Source organism: Micropterus salmoides, unplaced genomic scaffold (assembly GCF_014851395.1).
Source record: "Micropterus salmoides isolate LMB-PRFRI ecotype aquatic unplaced genomic scaffold, ASM1485139v1 Ms_hic_scaffold_2, whole genome shotgun sequence".
NCBI lineage: Eukaryota > Metazoa > Chordata > Actinopteri > Centrarchiformes > Centrarchidae > Micropterus > Micropterus salmoides.
Window position 1 is genome coordinate 50,493,948 of NW_024041150.1, and position 19,590 is coordinate 50,513,537.

Here is a 19,590-nt window from a genome sequence, read left to right on the forward strand (position 1 = left end):
CGCCTGTTACCCTTTATCGTTTTGAGTTGTATTGTGAGGTTATCTTTATCAAATCTTTAACTGAATGACACAAGAGAGAGGCGCATTCAGCCTGGAAACTGAGCTGACAGTAGTCCAAAAGAAACAAATCTCTCTCAAAGGATCTCGATCACCTCAGTTATTTGTTTTGAGTCAGTTGAACACAGCTTCTCTGTTTTGTGTCCAGGTCTAAACAAAGAAAATACATTTTAAATGTACAGTCTCTTCATTGTAACTCACAGCAGTTGAGCTCGTCGCTCTTGTCCAGACAGTCGTGGTCTCCGTCACACAGCCAGTCTCTGGACACACAGCGGCCGTCACCACAACGATGTTCACGAGACAGATCGCACACTGACAACACACACACGTTACGTTTCTGTTATTTAAGCAGCAGCTCCGTTTAGTGGGTGAAGCTCAGAGTGGTCAAGATTGTAGATCAAGTTAACTGGAGGATACAGTATCTCACAAAAGTGAGTACACCACTCAGATTTTTGTAAATATTTGATTATATCTTTTCATGTGACAACACTGAACAAATGACACTTTACTACAATGCCTCGTGCAGACTAAAACTAAGCATTTTTTTTTTAAATAAACTAGCAAACCCACGTTAAAAACTAATTAAAACTAAATTGAAATTGAATACAAAAAGTCAAAACAAAATAAAAATAAAAACTAATGAAAAATCCTAAACTATAATAACCTTGGTTAAAAGAAGTTGGAATAACTTTTCTTGTCCTATCCCCACTTCAATGATATATTTTAGCTACTTAAATTGTTTTTGTCACTTAAGAGTCCATAATGTGTTGGGTTGACAATCCACCACTATTCAAAATACATTTATTCATCTGGCAGACGCTTTGATCCAAAGGAACAACATACAAGCATCAACAGAGCATCAAATACAGATCTACAACTGACAATACATACTAGTAAGAGCAGCAATAAATACTAGTGAGAGCTCATAGTAATAAAACTAAAAAAATAATCTCTCACCACAGTTGAGTTCGTCGCTCAGGTCTCCACAGTCGTCATAACCGTCACACACCAGATCGGGCAAGAGACACCGGCCGGTGTTGCACCGAAACTTATCATTTGTACACACTGGAGAGAGAGAGAGAGACAGAGGGAGAGAGAGAGAGAGAGAGACAGAGGGAGAGAGAGAGAGCATCAGTCATCATCTGTTCTTCATGTCTCTTCCTTCGCAGCTGACTTCCTGTCGTCCTAACATCAGCGGTTTGCCTCCTACCGGTCAGAAAGCTCCACGGTTCACGGGGTTCCACACGGCTCAGTGTTGGAGCCACTCCTGATTATTACTTGCCTCCTCTATGGCGTTAGATTTAGATCATAGGTCAGCAGGATAAAACATGCTCAAGAGCAAATTATATTATTTCACCTGCGCAGACATTAACTGCCCACCGAGAGCAGAACAGACAGCTGCCAGCGGGAAACACAACATAGAGAGAGGCAGAGAAGCTGCACCTGTAAGCACATGTGAAATATGATAATTATTATTAATGTTTTATTGAGGTCGCCACATATGACATAAATCTGCCACCATAATCAGCTATTTGTGTCCACTAAGCCCACTTCTACCCTCCATACCAGAACCCTCACCACCTGTCTCCATGATCCTTCATGAAGTACCTGAAATACAAAAGCAATAAAACTGAGTAACTACCACTAATCCACCAGCTCTAAGTCTGCAGCCATCACAACTGTCCCCACACAGGTTTACAGCCTTGGTGTCAGCCTGTACAGCACCCTTTCTTTCTCCAGTCATGTCAGCGATGCAGGGCCGGCCCGTGGCATAGGCGACATAGGCGGTTGCCTAGTGCGCAAAATGTCAGGGGGCGCCGCAAGAGAATGTTTTCGACTCAGCGCGAATCAACTCAGCCCAGCTGCTGCGACACCAGCATGTGGGAGAGATTCTGAATGTGCAGAAAGTTTTGAACATGAGCAGAAAACCTGCTAAAACACAGGAGCTATTAAAGTCCAGGAGTTTATAACTTGAATTAAAATTCACTTATTTGAGGTGAAAAGGTGCCACATGCTCAACCCCAGACACAAAAGAGGAGGGAAGTCTGAATCATGCCTGCATGTGTGCTGACTCAGCAGGGATTTTATTAAATTAGAAAAGTTGAGAAAACATTTAAAACACTAGCTACAGAATTCCTGAAAGCCTCACTGTAATATATTCTATTAATTTTTTATATTTTGCATTTTCGCCTGCTGCCTGAACTTTGTGTTTCCCTTTACATGAATTAATTTTTCCACCATAAACTGGTGCAGAACTTTACAGCACAATGCAGGAAATGAAGACTTTAATGCTTAAAACCAATGCTCTTGCATTTCAAGAAATCTACCTCACAGTTTGTGTAGGGACACACAGAGGTTTGGTCTCCCAAATTCGGCTGTGATGTTGAGGTTGACGAGTATGCTGATCACACTTATTGATTACTGACCATGATTACTGACTCGGCTGTTCATCTATACATGTTAAAATTGTGAGTTTGGCTGCTGAACGTTTAAAACAATTCCTGAGGATACTAGAGTGATGACCCCCACTTTTAGAGTTGGGCATGGGGGGAGCGCCAACTTAAAATCTCGCCTAGTGCTCCAACACTGTCAGGGCCGGCCACTGCAGCAATGTCTCCCCGATTGACCTTTTTAAATCTGCGAAAAATTTCCTAACTCTTAGTCAATGCGACTGCAATACCATCCTGTCACATGTCCCCAGTAAACGTATTCACAGACATCAACTAATCCGAAAAATCTGCTGCATGATTGATTACACATGAACATCTCACCGCCCAGCTGATTGAAGGACTGGGGCTCCCGGTGTCACAGCAGATTCACTTTAAACTCTTGTTATGTACATCTAAAGCTCTTCATAATCTACTAGCTAAACTCACAGACCCTTTTTTTATGCTTTCTTGTATGTGTTATATCTGATCTCTATGATGATGTTATATTTGTCTTGTATGAATGTTTTTTCTCTTTCTTTTTTTTTGTCTTTCTCACTTTGTCTCTCATTTTTGTCTACTTGAGTTGTTTCTTTGTATTTTTCTTTGTGTTTTACCCCTTTTTTGTCTCTTTTCTCTTTTTTGTTTAATTGTCCTTCTCGTTTTGACTCATTTTGTCATTTCAGTTGTCACTTCTCTCCTCAGGTAGCGTTTCTTTCTTTGTCTCGTCTCACAGTTCTGTCTTTGTTCTTCTTATTTTGTCTCCTTTCTTTATATTTTACTGGCTTTTCCTTTTCTGTCTGTTTCTCATTTTATATCCTCTTTTGTCTTTCTCCTCTAGTGCTCTGTCTTTGTGTGCGACGACCTTTATGGCAGTAAACATCAGCCTCTTCAGGAGGCCGAGGTCAGAAAGAGGGCGAGCGACATCAACAGACAAAGAGAAAATCTCTCTCTCTCTTTCTTTACATTCCTGTGGTCTCAGCCTATCTTCTCCTTACATCGCCATGACGACCATCTCTCAGTCACAAACAAGTTCCCAAACTTTCACCGCTGTCGTCCAATCAATCACATCACCACGACAACGGGCTAAAAACTCCCCCTGCTGTTTACAGAGATCACAGAGGTGTGTGCGTGCGTGCGTCTCACCGCAGTGTGTTTCGTCGCTCCAGTCGTCACAGTCGTTGTACCCGTTACACACCAGTTTCTGAGGGATGCAAATCCCCGTCACGCACAGAAAGTGGTCCTTCCCGCCGCACAAAGCTGCCGACCAATCAGTGAGAGAGAAGAGCAGCGATGTCATCGAACCGTCTGATTAGAGTTTAAAGCACTAACATGTGTGTGTGTGTGTGTGTGTGTGTGTGTGTGTGTGTACTCACAGGGTTTCCCTTTGATCTGTCTTGGTGTGTAGCAGGCGGAAAGGGCGGGGCCTGCTGTTGCCATGGACAATGACAGCACTGATGGTGTTGATGGCGTTGATGGCGTTGAAGGTGTTGATGGCGTTGATGATGATGATGATGATGATGATGGTGACAAAGCGGGGTTCAGGCTGCTGAATTGCGAGCAATGCAGGAATTCAGGCCATGAGGTGTTGAACATCTGGAGGAAGGGCTCACAGCCTTCCCTCGCCGCCTCGCAGAACGACGCGCAGGGCTGCACAACCCGCCTACACACACACACATACAGAAAAATACACACACGTGAGGGAGTCCATTATAAGCAGCAGCAATAAAACTCAGATACCCATAATCCTCCTGTCGGAGGTCATGCTGAGTTGAAGCCACTGACGCTGAACTTGTGTGTTCTAATTTCGGAGTGTTGTAAGGATGATATTCTCGGCTCGGAGGGTTTCAAAACACACAAACACACACTCGCTGTCCCACTTACAGTCTGAACAGCTGCGATTCATGTTGAGCAACTGACTGTATGTTTGTGTGTGTGTTTGAACATGTGATTGGCTACTCTTCCCAGAATCCTCTCCTGTAACGAACGATTCTTTCATTATTAATTACATTAGCACACATATTCCAACTCCCTCAAACCTCTGACAAGAGGATTATGGGATTTGTAGAAGGCTTAGGACCGGTCGGGATGAGAGTCAGCACCTCCACATCTGAGGCTGCGGACATGAGTTGCTGTTGAGTTTGAGGCAGACCCAGAACACGTTGCCGGGGAGAGCGACGTCTAGACTCCCTTGCTTAGCCGTCCCCAAATAAGCGGCGGAAAATGGATGGATGGGATTTATCTACCTGTCAATGAACAGTCACCCAGAGTCCAAGGCGACGTCTTCAAAGGTCTTGTTTCGTTGGATAAGACAGTCGGATCCAAAACTTGTACCCAAGGTGGTGGTGGCGATGGAACAGTGGATAAAACACATTCAACTCCCACTTACAGGTGTCCCAGAGACTTACTCCATAGTTGCTCCAGCAGCGTGCGACCTCTGACATTCTGACAATTGTAAGTCGCTTTGGATAAAAGCTAAATGTAAAATTAATGTAAATGTATCCAGTGAAACGTCGACATAATAAACTGATGGTCCCACTTACTCTGAGAGGGTTTTAGATTTTATGTTTACTTTTGTTTTTGTGTTACCTGCTGTGTATGCCGTCAGCGGCGATACACTCGGGCAGCGCCACCAAGCAGCCGAAGAGCATGATGTGTCTGTAGCAGGACAGTCTGCTGAGGTAGCTGAAGAACCTGCGACACAAGTGTACAGACATCATGACACAGTCCACATACAGACACGTTCAGTCCCACCGAGTGTTCCTGCCCCGCCTGTTTATCAGGAGCTGATCTTCGACAAGTATCCCAGCATGCATTTCATAACAGAGGATTTGAGCCAGTTGAGGACCCTCTGAAGTGTCCATCGTCCTGTCAGGAGAGCAGTCCTGTCTCGTCAGCTGGCTCCGATGCCTCCGTAGTGTTTTGATATATGTTTATTATAATTCTCTTTGGAAAATACATTTTGAGTGTAAATCTAATATTTGTGTTGCCACATGAGTAAAGTCAAGCTTTGTGTGTTTATCGCCGCCTCTGTAGACTTTGTTTATGTGCACATCTCGTGTTTTACTGTCAAAGACTCACTAAACTTGACCGCACAACCTGTTCTCAAGTCATCACATTCATCATATGGACGTGTGGTCAAGACCCCTTGGCGTCACTTTGTAATGCACTGGCGAGCCAGAACGTTCTCATCTCAGGGCGTCCACTAAAAAGTGACAAAACGTACTTCCTTGACGCCAAAGGTACCCTTCAGCGTCTCTATGAGATGCTCTGGGCGTCTCGTACAGACCGGAAGTGCTAGCTAGGTAGCAATAGCTAGCAATAGCTACCCGCACAGGTTGTGCGGTGCTAGCTAGGTAGCAATAGCTACCTAGCGTCTCGTACAGACCGGAAGTGCTAGCTAGGTAGCAATAGCTAGCAATAGCTACCTAGCTAGCTACATTCGAGTTAAAAGGTGTTGACACCCCCCCGAAGCCTCCTTCCTTTACCATAACCATCAGAAAGGTTGTACCTAAACCTAATTCACTGACTTTATGCATGTTGATCGGCTAACCCTACAGCTGTGCTAGCAGGTAGGGTTAGCCTCCTTTGTGTTGCTGGGATGTAGCAAATGGTGGCGTTTCATACGGACGCTGAAGGGTACCTTTAGCGTAAAATAATTACGCTTTGTCACGATGTATGAAAGCGACAGTTATGACGCATTGAGATGAGAATGCGTTGGGGGAGTACCTCCATGCCGTAGATCAACGCAGCGGGAAAAGCCCTTCATCATTTTTGAACGGTAAAGATACGTGTATAAAATAATACAGTCAAGAGTAAGGAGGTGGTTGGGAAAACCGGACTTTCACCCAGGAGACCCGTGTTCATGTCCCGTGTGAAATAAAAAGGGGTTTTATTTTAAGTTATGCAAGTAACGTTTCTTAACTCAAGAGACGCAAGTAAAGTTATTTTAAGGCAAACCATGATCTTTTCCTAAACCTGACCAAGTGTTTTTGGAACAAAACAAGTACTTTTATTTTGAAAGTCTTACCGGACACTGCATATTTGGCATTAAAAAAGTGACACCAATGGGTCTTGACCAAACCAAATCAGTGCATGATGGTATCTAGGGCTTGGTTAGTGACCATCGGTTGTACAATACTTTTCAAAATGCATTCTGGGATATACTGAGTGGACCATATAGGGTATAATAATTATCACTATACATTTGAACAGCCTTACAAAATGGCAAGCTCACTATACAGTCCACTATCTAGTGAGTATTGGGTGATTTCGGACACAGCCTATATTTTGAAATGCCTCACATCGTTGGATGTGGTTACCTTAGCAACATGTCGACCTCTGAGCCCCCGACCGTGGTGAAGGAGGAGGACAGCCATGATTGGTTGTAGGGTAACATGTGACACAGAGGCTCCACAATCAGATGACAGCCTCCTGGAGACAGAGAGGGAGGAGGTATAACATGTCGCTGATCTTTCACTGCATACAGTCAAAGTCAACAAACAAACAACGAAGAAGAAGAAATCAGGAAGTATGGAGGCTGTAGTTACCAGTTTATTAGGTACAGCTAGCTAAAACTAGCCCAGTGTGCGGTAAGTCCTCCTTCATGAAGGTTGTTGAAACTGATTCTGTTGAACTGGACATGAATCACACTGACACGTGTTTCTGTTACGGGCTGGACAGAATAATAGAAACACCTGTCGATATCGAAGACTAGACTATTTCTGTTCAAATCTCCTCTCGGTTAATCTTTCATTTTTAACTCGGTTTCTGAATCAGCTTTGGTCCGAGTCTCAGAGTCCGAGTGACAGAGCAACCAATCATCAAACAACAATGGCGCAACAAGTGTCATCCTGAAATAAATAAATGAATAAATAAAAGTGAAACAAATTTTTTTTTCAAAAAGCCTTAAAATCACTGATCTGACTTACTACTTTATTTGTGAGCTCACAAATAAAGTAGTAAGTCAGATCAGTGTGCGGTAGTTTGTTTTTGATTTTTCATATCTACTATCTACCAGCACCTCATTGTGTTGCTGCGCTCGGGGAATTTTTTGTTTTTGTAGCCTTAAAATAGATATTTAAATAGGAAAACATATAGAATTGAGTTGTACCATAATAAAATGTGGTTATTTTAAGTGGATCCTGATTTTTATTAGGTATTTATTTATTTTAAATCAATTTAGGAAGAAAAGGATGACGATTTGTACGGTCACCTGAAAAAATATCCCATGCAGATAAAATACTTTTTATTTTTGTTTCATGTGTGAAATCTGTGACTAATTCCAGACTTTCAGAAATTGCAGGTGTAAAACCTCCCATGGACGAAATTTGGTCCGACAAAAAGAGGTATTCTCGGTCCGGATCAAGCATTTTTTGGAGGGTTCAGACTTTCAGACTATTTACAGGAAGTTTGGCGGTTGAAGTGTGAACCGGAAACAAACGAATGCCTGGAGAAATAAATAGAAATAAGGACACAATTATAAATTTCCCGTGACAGATAATTTTTTCAAACACACTGCCACGTACATCTTTGGTTTCTCCTGAAATGCAGGAGATTCCCGCTGAACTGTTTAATAAACCAATCAATGTCAAGTACAGGGAGACGCAGCCCACATAGACGATGACGAGAGGACGCAGGTCTGTCCTTTAAAGTCCTGTAGAGCGGTCGCAGAATTGCAGTGTGAAACCAAACCAAAACCGAATGTATCACAACATGAACTTTGAAACATCTAAATATTTAAAGTGGCATCTATTTATTTGTCTTTATTGACATGTTTTCTTTGTCATTCCTGTTAGCGTTATCCCTGTTAGCTGACCAGCTAGCTCACACTGAGCAGTTAGGTGGAGGTTAAATGTCCGGTTAGTCAGGTGACCGCCCAGCGTCCAGTCAGAGGACAGGACAGTCTGAAGCTCATTAGCATTCACCTCGACTAGACATTAATACAGAGAGAGAGAGAGAGAGACACACACACTGAAGGACAGTGAAGGAACAGAGAGACTCAGAGACGAGGGGAATTTTAAAATAGAAACTGAATGAACGATTCATCATCACACACACACACACACACACCATCAGGTCAGTAGAGGAGAATAGAGGACAGTAGATCTGAATTCAGCTGGAGACTCAACACACACACTCTGTCTCTCCTTGTCCATCCTGCAGTAATGGAGACTAATAAGATTTTAGGGTTTGACAGAAAAGGATAAAAACAGACACAAGGGTGGACAGAGACAGCAGATGCTTGTGGGATTTGTAGTTTTTAAGGACGTTACAGCTGCAATGTGAAACTTCTTCTGCAACATAAACAACCATCATCATCTTCAGGTGTGACACAGGCAACATCATGAACTAAAGGACAGATCTGATTCCTTGAAGAGAACATTTCCCATGAAGCCCTGCTGACTAGTTGATACCTGAGTCAGACGCTGGGGTGGTGCTGATCGGCCAGGTGGTGCTCAGTGACGTCACAGAGGTCAGCCATTCAGGAGGCTTTGTGTAGGACTGGGTGGGCGTGGCCTGTGAGGAGGAGGAGCCTGTGTGTACGCTGGTGGAAGCAGAAGGCGTGCCCACGGCGTGTTTATGGCCGTATGTGATGTCATCGTCGCTGCGGTTTCGCGATGAATCCGTGACGTTTTCCGTCTTAGGGACGGAGGAGAAGTTTGTGCTCTTGCCATGGTAACCACGGTCACTGTCAGCAATGGGCTCGGGGGAGGGGAGGGGGCTGGAGTGCAAGAGGTTGCTGCCAAATATACCTGAAGAAGAAACACACAGGTGACGTAAGGAAGGGTCAGATCAGAGATGAATATATACACTCGCAGCCAATCACGTCGCTCCTCTCAGAGGTCTGAAACAGCCAATCACGTCGCTCTGAAACAGCCAATCACAGAGACACCAGCAACTCAACCAAGCAAGAAGCTTACGGTTAGAGAGCTGAGGCGAATGCGGAGGTCCCATAAACCTGTATTCTGTTGAAAATCCAGCAGGGGGCGACTCGCAAAAAGAAGTCCGGCTCCATTAGAATTAAGGGCAAAATGACAGTTAACAAAATGACTTCTCAGCTGATTGATTAGTAAACACTGATGAGTTTATGGTCTCAGTCGCCAGTTTCAACACAACATGATGATCATTTAGTAAATTATGGTCCCATTTCGAGGAAAATAGACCATAAAGCAGAGGATGCTTCAGGGAGGGGTTATCTATGATTGACAAGTCGTTACCATGGCCCAACCTGTCAACAAGGCTAGAGTGACTAGTAACCACGCACTCTGTAAATTCAACCAGCGCCGTTGAAAAAGCTTATTGGGACTCGGCTGTTCACTTTCTCTGGTGGGTACATTTTAGTTTTAAGACTTTTGTTCGCTAGACAAAATTAAAATGACAGTTAACGTGAGTTACAGATGCACCTAGCTAAGCAAGCTAGCTAGCGCCGCACACGGCCGTTAGCTCCGCCATCTCATCCAAATATGGTCACGTTCGGTGCCACTGGTTGCAAAAACTCAACACGGCGGCGCCCTATTGGCCAGACTCAAGGCTTCAAAACGGGTGACGTCACAAGCGGAAAGACGCTTCTCCGGGTAAATCACATTGTTGTCTGGACGGCGCGCGGCGGCAGGACGTGAACACAAAGTGTTTTTTTTACAGTGTTTTTAAACAGTTTTATAGTGTGTTGTCCCGGGATCTTCTGTAGTTCTGGACACAGGATTAAACTCATCATTTACTAACTAAGTGAAACTTTTATGAGTCAAGATATTTTTTAATCTCAAGCTCCAGATTGAGCTAAATGTGTGTGTGAGAATATTTTAACAGGACAAACGTGCTGTTAAAGGCATGTAACACACACACAGCCTGTATTTGAGTGTGTTCAGTGGAAAAGCTCTATGAATAGTGTCAGAGCGATCTAGTTACCATGGTGAACCAGAGAGACTGATTTATTTACATCTGTCACACACACTCATACAGTCTATGACACACACACACACACACACAGAAGCTGTCATGCTTGTTAAGTTGTTTTGACGTTCATATTTTTGGTAACAATGTTAGATGTAAAAACAAAGCGACGCTGACGTGTTTTAATGAGTCACTGACAGATCATTTGTTCACCGTTCACACCTCCTCACACACACAGAACGACAGCAGCATACGCAACATGTACTGAATATATAACAAACTGTATTAGTAACAGTCGCTCTGCTGCCTCCGTACGTTTCACAGAATATCAACTAATATCTAACCAAGTATAATCTAACCAAGACGTTCCTGTGCCTAAACCAAACCATTGGTGATCAACAATTAGATTAATGACGATAAACTGTTACAAATATAACTTTCTATAGGCCGTCCAAATAAAGTGAAGGCCAAATATTTAATTGAACATGTGACAAAATGTATACACTTTTTAAATACAGAAAAATATGAAAGAAAACTGGAGTCACCCTGCAGAGAGCCAGGAGCTCAAACATGTGAGTGTGGAGCGTTAAATGAAATGATAATCAGCTCATTAAGATGCGTCTCTGTTAGTCGGCGTTTCAGTCCAGCTGCTGTCGTTCAGTAACCTGCTTCCTGCTGCAGAGGAGACACATGTGAATATATTATTGTTATTATTATTATTATTATTATGCACATGTTTCCTCCTCTGTTTTGAAGCACTTCCTGTACATGTTTCTCTATAAATAAACCTGCCAGTTATATTCAGTCATGTTTACGTTGAGTCTCTCACGTGTTAAAACATTTAAGGTACATATTCGAGATCCCAGCAGGAAACGTTCAACGTCTCGTCTGACAGAAATGAGCTTAACTGTGTGAACAGGGCCGAGCATCGAACTTCAACGTTATTTTGGTTCACAGTAAGTGACATTATTATGCTAACTTATTATTTCATATTATAGTCGTAATGGCAATAACAAGAAAATCAACAATAGTATTAATGAAATCAACAATATAAATAACATGTAGCCTAACATAATCATTTTATTTAGCCTAAATATAGGGTATAACTGAGAAGAAACAATTAAGAACTATTAGCGAATACAAGAAAGTATCTTTGGCTCAACACTTTAACACTATTATAAATCCCTTGGCCGCAAATAATATCAAGGCCTTGAGAATAGCTTAGTGTGATAAGTAGTAGTGTTTGCTACTGTTATGTATTGAGACAGACGCGGGTTTGAATCCTGTGAGTTCTCTTTTTATCTTTATTATAATGGCAACAAAAGCTCTCAGGGATTTATTCATTACGGTACTTTCATGAATCTTATGCTCTCCCTTTTTATATTTATGTTTGTAATAAAGACTAGAGAACAGAGGCCCTCAGAGGCCTAAACATGAAGGTAATATTAAAAGTCTTGTCTTTACATTCTCCATTTCGTCCTTTAGCCTTTGTACTGGGTGACTAATATTAAATTAAGTTATTGTGAACAGTAATCTGTGAGAAAAACACCTGCTGTTTGTAGATGGTCTACAGATAGGGACAGATTCTTTTAGAAAAAAGCTTCACCTCCCTGCTTAAAACACATCACATCCACCTCCTAACACTGCATCTTCTGCGTGAACTGAGCTTCTAACCACAGGTCAGGAGCTGGAGCTGCAACTTAACGACAGGGGTCACGAACGTTCATCAGAACTATGGTCACACCTGCGTCACTTAACGATGGTTCGTACCATGTCAGCTAACAACTTAATTACCTCCGTAGGTCGAAAGAGGGTTTTGGGAAACATTTGCGTCGCAACTGCATAGATCCAACCAAGGAGGTAGCCACCGTAGTTGGCAACGATGCTTTTGGGAAACGCACCCCAGGCCGATATCTGGAGGTAATCATCATCATGGGCTGATACCTGCACTCACAAGGCCGACATGCAGAAAAAGCCTGCGGACACATCTGCGTTCGAGGCTCTGCACACTCTCCGTCACAGTGGTGAAAAAGTTAGCTTGGAGCCCTAAACGCCCTCGGTCACCATCGCCTTTTCTAAATGTTTCTAAATGTTAACACGTTTCTACCTGAAATAAGAGCAGATGTAATGTGGTGTAATGAGTTAATACATATTATTATACTGTAGAGAATTCAGCAGCTGAATGACTTCTGACGTTCTCAAATCTGCAGCAGAACCCAGTGTTTCATTCATTAATAAATGTTCCATCTAAAACAACACGTTGCTGGATGAGATAACATGAATATTAGGTTGTACTCTGCAGGAATGAATCTATGGTTTGATACTGACGTATCAGCCATCGGCCGCCCTGCTCTCTGAATATCAGTCACTAATGTTTATATTTCAGGAGAGTTTGAAACTCTTGATATTAAACCTGCACGTGTGTAACATTTAATTTCTAACAGATTATGTGCTGTAAACACAGCGTCTGAGACAAAAAGAATATTACTGTTATTTTTAAATGATGAGTGATGGTGGGACGTCGGTCACGCCGCGTGGACAGACGGCGGGAACCAAGAGATCTGAAAGAGACCATTAGGTGTTTAATGGTGAGAGGACACACATACGCAGCTTTATTGCCCTTTGAGCGTGTGAAATGAGTCGAGGAGGACACAACAGAAAACAGCTGCAGAGGAAGAGGAGATGAAAGAGAAGGAAAGAAGCCCTGCTGTGAGGAAGACACACATTCTGTTTTGTTATAAATAAATAAAAAGTTCCTTCTTAAGAGAGGATCTTTGATGTTTAGTTTTCTGGAGGAGAAAAAGAGAGAAAACAAGTAAAGAGAAAGGAGGAGGGAGAGAGGGAAAGAAGAGGGAAAAATCAAGATGGAGGAAGAGGAAAGTGGGAGACAGGAGGTGGAAATGAAGAAGACGAGGAGAGCGAAGGAGGAGAGACCAGAAGAAAGAGATTTTAAAAAGGACAGAAGAGTAAAAGATGAATGAGTGAACGAGGAGGACATGATGAAAAGGAGCAGAGAAAGGAGAGTGATAAAAAGGAGGAGGAGGACCAGTTTTACTACCTGCGTAAATATTTGAAATTCTTTCTGTCGAGACGGCAACTCTGTTCCTCATTGGCTGAGGGACCTCCTGCTGTCATGGTGATGAGAGGAAGCACGCACGCACCCACACGTGTGATGTAATTAACAAGCCTGTGAATTAATTTCAGAGTATGACTGTGTGTGTGTGTGTGTGTGTGTGTGTGTGTGTGTCATCTCTCCTCCTACACACTGTCCTCCATCAGTCTGTCCACATCCATCCTTCCTCTTATTCCTCCTTAGCTACTTTCCTCCATCCTTCCTTTCTTCTTCTCTTACGTTCCTTCTTTCCATCCATCATCCTTCCTTTTATTATTGCTTCTTTCCTCCATCCTTCCTTTCTACCTTTCATCCTTTATCTCTCTCCACTGTCCATCTTTTCTTTCCATCCAACCATCCCTCCTTTCCTTACTACGGGTTTCACCACTTCCTGCTGTCGCGCCAACCCGTTCTCATCCCGGAGCGTCACATATGGGCGCTTTGTCAAGACCCCTTGGCGCCCTGGGTACCCTTTAGCGTTGTTTTTGTGCGTGAAGCGCTCCGCAGTGAAGTTAGAAACAATAAATATGCGACGTCCGGATAGACTTTCAAAATAAAACCACTGGTTAACATTGACATTGCAGCTTGGTTTAGTTAAAACTACTTGGTTAGGTTTAGAAAAAGATCACGTTCAGGTTAAAATAACATGGTTACTTACATAAATACATAAGTTAAGTAACGCTACTTATGTAAGTTACATAACCAATGTTGACTTTTCGTCCCACCTCTGACTGCAGTACTTTTAGTGTTGAACAAAGGCACTAAAGGGCTTCCCTCAAAGCGTCGGTATCAGAAGGTGTTATACGTGATAAAAAGCATAGCTATTTGACGCTTTGGGAATGAGAACGAGCTCGCCACGCTCATGTCTACACAGTCGTCTGTACACCCGTGGGTTCACTGCTAGCAGGAGCTTGTTTATACTCCTGCGTAAGGTCTACGCGTGTAGCTGCGCTGTAGGCTACGAAAGTAGCCACGCATTTATACTTGTGCGTCAGTGTCTCCGTCATTTTGCAATTAAACCTCCAAACGCTTGTCGGCGGTAGCGCTTCAGCGTCCACTGTGTTGACTTTTCCCGGGCGAGCTGGCCAACTTCCAGTTTAGCCCTCCGCTAACGTGAATGGGGGTAAAATTGTAAACATGTAGCTGGTGTAGCTTTTTTAAAATGTTATCGTCGCCTCGACGTGTAGTTAGTTTTTTGAGGAGGTGCATGTCAGGCTACGCCATGGATGATGCCGTAGAGTAGGGGGCTACGCCGTCAATTCGACGCAGGAGTATAAATTGCACTTGCACAGCTAATTGAACATAATTTTAATGCAGCCCATTTGACAAAATCTAATTTAATATAGTGTAACTCACTGCCTCCATAGGAACTGATGTCCACCAAAACTTTAAGGAAGCTGTACAATTATTTCCCAAATAGAAGAGATACAAACAAGAATGACAAAATGTATTATTAACTTGCACATGTTGCCATAGGGATATATGTTTATTGACATCACTGAGACCATTGACGTGATTCTCACATTCCTTACATACTCTCCATTGAAGTCTGCAAGTCAGCTACTGAATCCACTGATCCTCTGTAAGGAGCAAACACATGACTGTTGAGGATAACATGTGGTTTAATTATTTTATGCCCACATGTTGCATCATTCAGCCTACAGTCAGTTATTGTGGCCGTGTGAAACTGTATTTGTAGTTCAGCTGGATCCCCTTACTGTCACCACCTTCATTCATACTGGTATGTTGGATTTGTGCCACGACTACTCTGAAACAGCTGCCACAGCCCATAAAAGAGGTGGACATGGTCACCGTGACGTCACGCATTGGTTTGTGGACTCCCGTTTTGCTAATTTTGGCTAGCTAAAAACAGGCTTTAAACAAAATGGAAAGACTAAGCAGCCGGCTCCTAAGCTTTTTCAACGCGGCTGGTTAAATGTACCCGGGCAGCAGATACGCCTCTATCCTGATTGACAGGCCGCCATGTTAGCAACTTGTCGATCACAAGGTAGCCCCACCCTAAATCATACGCCGATTTCTGGTCTATTTTCCTCTAAATGGGACCATAATTTACTGAATGAACATCATGTTGTGCTGAAGAAGACTTGAAACTGAGACCATGAACTCATTAGGAAAGTGTTGACTGAGGTAATAAATCAGGTGGGTCCTTTTACCATAGACTACAACACAATCTGATTTCTTTTTGAGTCGCCCCCTGCTGGTCATTAGAAATAATGCAGGTTAAAGGCACTTCCACATTAGCTTCACTTTTCAGACCTGGACGTCAAATGACACCAAATGTCATTCTTTATCTCCATCTGGTGGTTAAAAACACAACAAAAGGTCAAAGGTCGACTTGCACATTGAGTAGCACTTGAATTTGTTTGTGCTCGTGTTGTAGTCAGAACCGCCCAAACCGAGACCAAGACAAGACTTTTAGGGGCTGAGACCGAGTCAAGACCAGTTCCCCACATGATCTGAAAGATCCACATTCCTAGTAAAACACCCACATACAAACACTAAGAGTTTAAATCTATGTCAGCATCATTATTCAACACACTTAAGACTGGTCTTGAGTACCACAACACTAGTGTGATGTTACTGATGTTGTGGGGACATAAATCAGTCACATTATGGGGGTTTGTCTTCCTGGTGGAGACAAAATGCTAAATACCTATAAAGTAAATCATTATATTTTAGTGTTAGGACTTTTGTGGCTGGTCAGGTGGTGGGTAGGGCGACTCTACAGGAGACGATGTCCTCTGTAGTTATGGAAACACAGCTGTGTGTGTGTGTGTGTGTGTGTGTTTCCATACCAGTGAGGGCCAGGACGAGCAGCAGCAGACCGGCCAGCAGGCTCACAGTGGGAATCAGGATGTAGCGGAGAAGTCGAAGATGATTGGTCGTTCCCAGCTTGTGAGGACACGCCTCCCCGCCCATCCCGGCCTCAGGTCCTCGAGCCGGAGTCTGGAGGACACACTAAGATGAGTTCACTTTCATCTGACTTTCTCTCTGCCAACTGATTCCAGGTTAGTGCGCCATCAGAGGCTGCGGCTGGTTTCTGACCATCAGAGAATTTATTTCACACAAATCTGGGTCTCTGGGTGATGTCACAGCAGGAAGTAGCGTTGGCTGAAGGAGTGCTCGAGGATGGGGAACGCCACACTAACCCTACTCTAAGTCCAGTTTAAGCCCCGCCCCCCCAGGTTATTTTTAACTAGCAGAGGGAGGGTGACCCGGGTGTTTCTGTCCCCTCAGAGTTTCCGTTGGATGCGCTGAAGTTATTTTTGAAGCGATATGACGACGAGTCGACACTCAACACCACACAGCAACCCCACCGCTATAAATACTGCTCGCTCCACCGCTCTCTCTCTCTGGATCCCCCTCTGTTTAATAAGTTGATTTATTTATTTCCACAACCCCCCCTCCACATATTGACTCATAATGACTCTGTATATTTACACAAACACCTGCAGTTATTGATGTTTGAGCGATCGTCTCTGTATTTCCTTTTTCTGTGCTCATAAAACGAAGATGTTTTTAATGATTATTTCATTTTCAGTTCATTCTCTTTTTATCGATTTATCGATTTGTTTGTGTTCCTTTTAAATAATGTCCACGACCTTTGCTTTCCAAAAGCAAACTTTAAAAATTGAACTGATTCAGAGGAGAGCAATTAAACACATCTTACATATCTTACATCAAGGAACTTATTTAAAGAAAGGCTTTTATTTTGAAGGCCGGAGGAATGGAAGCTGAAAACAAGATAAAAACTTTGTTTTAAAATGAAATATTTATTAATCTATTGTGTCTTTAAGACGCTTCATACAGATAACAGTTCAGCTGATAACTCTTTATTACTCTGCGTCTGAAAAGAGCTGCATTTTTTCGATTAATCGCATTTATAACTGGGTTTGAGAAATAGTGAAAAATGTTGAAATGTCTTGTTTCAACAAATCAGACAAGAAAAAAAAACATAACTTAAAAGATTTCTCAATTATCAAAACTGTTTAATCAATTAAATTAACTGAGTAATCACGTCAGCCCGACATATTTATTTTCAACAGTAGTAGTAGAAAAACTGAATAACCAGAGCGATTTACAAAGAAATTTAATATGTCACCTGTGGGAAATTATAGTCTTTTTTCACCATTTTCCGACATTATATAGGCAAAATTATTAATCTAATTGATTACTCTAATCGATTAATAGAGAAAATTATGAGCAGATAAATCAATAATGGAAACAGTTGCAGCCCTAAATATAATGAAATTTACAGGTTTATTTACTTTGTGTCTCCTTTATATGTTAGGGTTAGAAACGCAATAATTGTGTTTCAGGGCTTTAACTATTAAAGATTTTTATTGTTAACTAACCTTGTCTTTATTGAGAGGACTGATCAATTGATCATTTAGTGTATAAAACAGAGAAAACTAAAATTAAATAAGCACCAGATTGATTCTACGGTGTCTGACACAGAAAAGACAATTGGATTAAGTTTATAATGAGATGAAATATAAAAGCAGGAGATGTTTTACGGTCACTCCGTTTTTTAGCAGTTTATTTTCTGCAGGTGGACTTTCAAAGAGAGGACATTTTGTCTGGTCCTTCTTCAAAGTGCTGTTTGAGGGTTCAGACCTGATAACGCTGCAGAATCATTAGTTTTACATTAATAATGCATCAAAGGACTCTGGGTGATGGGAGAGCCTCCTTAAATATCTTCAGATTCACTAAATACAACAAAACTACCTTAAAACATGACAACATTTGAAATAATTAAATAAAAATAACTATTTAATCAATAAATATTTCTATTTCCATGTACATTTTATAGATAACTGCTTTTAAAGTGATTTCTCAAAGTCTGGTCAACAGACAGCTGTAAAGATTAATCGATTAATTAATTAATTAGTTAATTATCGTCTGTAAAAAAAAATACCTAATAATCGTCAATAAAAATAGTTGCTCAATCAAAAGGTTCAATGATTCCAGCTTCTCAGATGTAAATTTACAGCTTTTCTGCTTTATAAACAGGAAATCTTTGTATTTTGATCAAAACGTGCGCATCACAGTTTTCTGACATTTTACAAACTATTACTTCATCAGTCGAGATAATAAACAGCAGACTGACAGAAATCGTAAGTTACCTCAGAAGTAAATAGAGTTTATAGGTTAACCAGCAGTAACAGAGTGATTAAAATAAGAGTTGCGGCTCAACTCAGTTTCTACTGGGCTGAGAGAGAAGAAGAAAACCTTCTCCATCATGCTCACCCGGCGGGTTATCAAAGGCATCATCATCCATCCACTCATTAACTTGTGAAGAGTTTCAGCCTCTGTTTTCTGATTCTCAGAGGTGAGACAGAGAGCAGCTCTCGGGACCAGGAGCCGAGACACGGAGGAGGACAGAGGACAGAGGACAGACACAAGGACAGCAGCACAGAGAGAAGGCAGAGAGAGCCTCACAGACAGCGGGGAGAGAGAGAGAGAGAGACTCACCGTTACAGATCCAGCTCCGCTGAAGGTGACACGCGGGCAGGTCTCCAGCCGCGCGGACAACATGACCTGATGCTGCCCGCCGCTGAGCGCGAGACCATCCCTCTGCCTGCAGGAGCAGCTCCGCTAACTAACAGAGCACGAGACGCGCTGGCTCCGCCCCCTCAGACTCTCCCTCCCTCTCTCTCCACGGTGAATGTCAGTGTCGCTCTGCCCCCCTCTCTCTCTCTCTCTCTAACGCACGTGAGGAAGCCTTAACATGGGATTAAACACACTTTACAGTCAAGTGCATGCTGCGACATGAGCCTCGTGCCTCTGTGTGTGTCTTAAACCCCAAAACACACTCTTGGTAGCTACACACACTCACACAACTGTAGCTACACCGCGTGCCTCTGTGTGTGTGTTGCACTTGTATCCTTGTGAGCACTAATTAAATTTTACACCCTCTAAGTGAGGACGTTTTGTCCGGCCAAAACTTTAAGGCAACTTCAAGACACAAAGAAAAGGAGAGCCGGTGTGAAGCCTGAACCTCCAGGTTTCAGAAGGAAACTTGATTTTAAAATGCCTTTCACATTTATCACAACTCTACCGTTAAACCTAAATATGGGC

The 19,590-nt window shown here is 42.5% G+C and overlaps 1 protein-coding gene across 1 annotated transcript; it reads right to left on the reverse strand.

The window, feature by feature from the left end:
- Positions 1-244: 244 nt before the first annotated feature.
- LOC119912030 (atrial natriuretic peptide-converting enzyme-like) lies at positions 245-19,126 on the reverse strand. The gene is made up of 9 exons (XM_038731003.1): positions 18,985-19,126; positions 16,305-16,455; positions 8,900-9,238; positions 6,806-6,917; positions 5,073-5,177; positions 3,860-4,146; positions 3,630-3,743; positions 1,015-1,122; positions 245-369 (listed from the first exon to the last, which is right to left on the reverse strand). Exons 1-9 carry the CDS (start codon positions 19,045-19,047, stop codon positions 245-247), a joined length of 1,404 nt encoding a protein of 467 aa, XP_038586931.1. The 5' UTR covers positions 19,048-19,126.
- Between the last annotated feature and the right edge of the window lie 464 nt (positions 19,127-19,590).

Coding starts and splice junctions, on each gene's coding strand:
- LOC119912030 (XM_038731003.1), bottom strand. CDS start 19,047: ATGTTGTCCGCGCGGCTGGAGACCTGCCCGCGTGTCACCTTCAGCGGA. Junction 6,918..8,899: donor CACCCCAGCGTCTGACTCAG/GTATCAACTAGT, acceptor CTCTGTCTCCAG/GAGGCTGTCATCTGATTGTG. Junction 370..1,014: donor GAGCGACGAACTCAACTGTG/GTGAGAGATTAT, acceptor GTGTGTTGTCAG/TGTGCGATCTGTCTCGTGAA.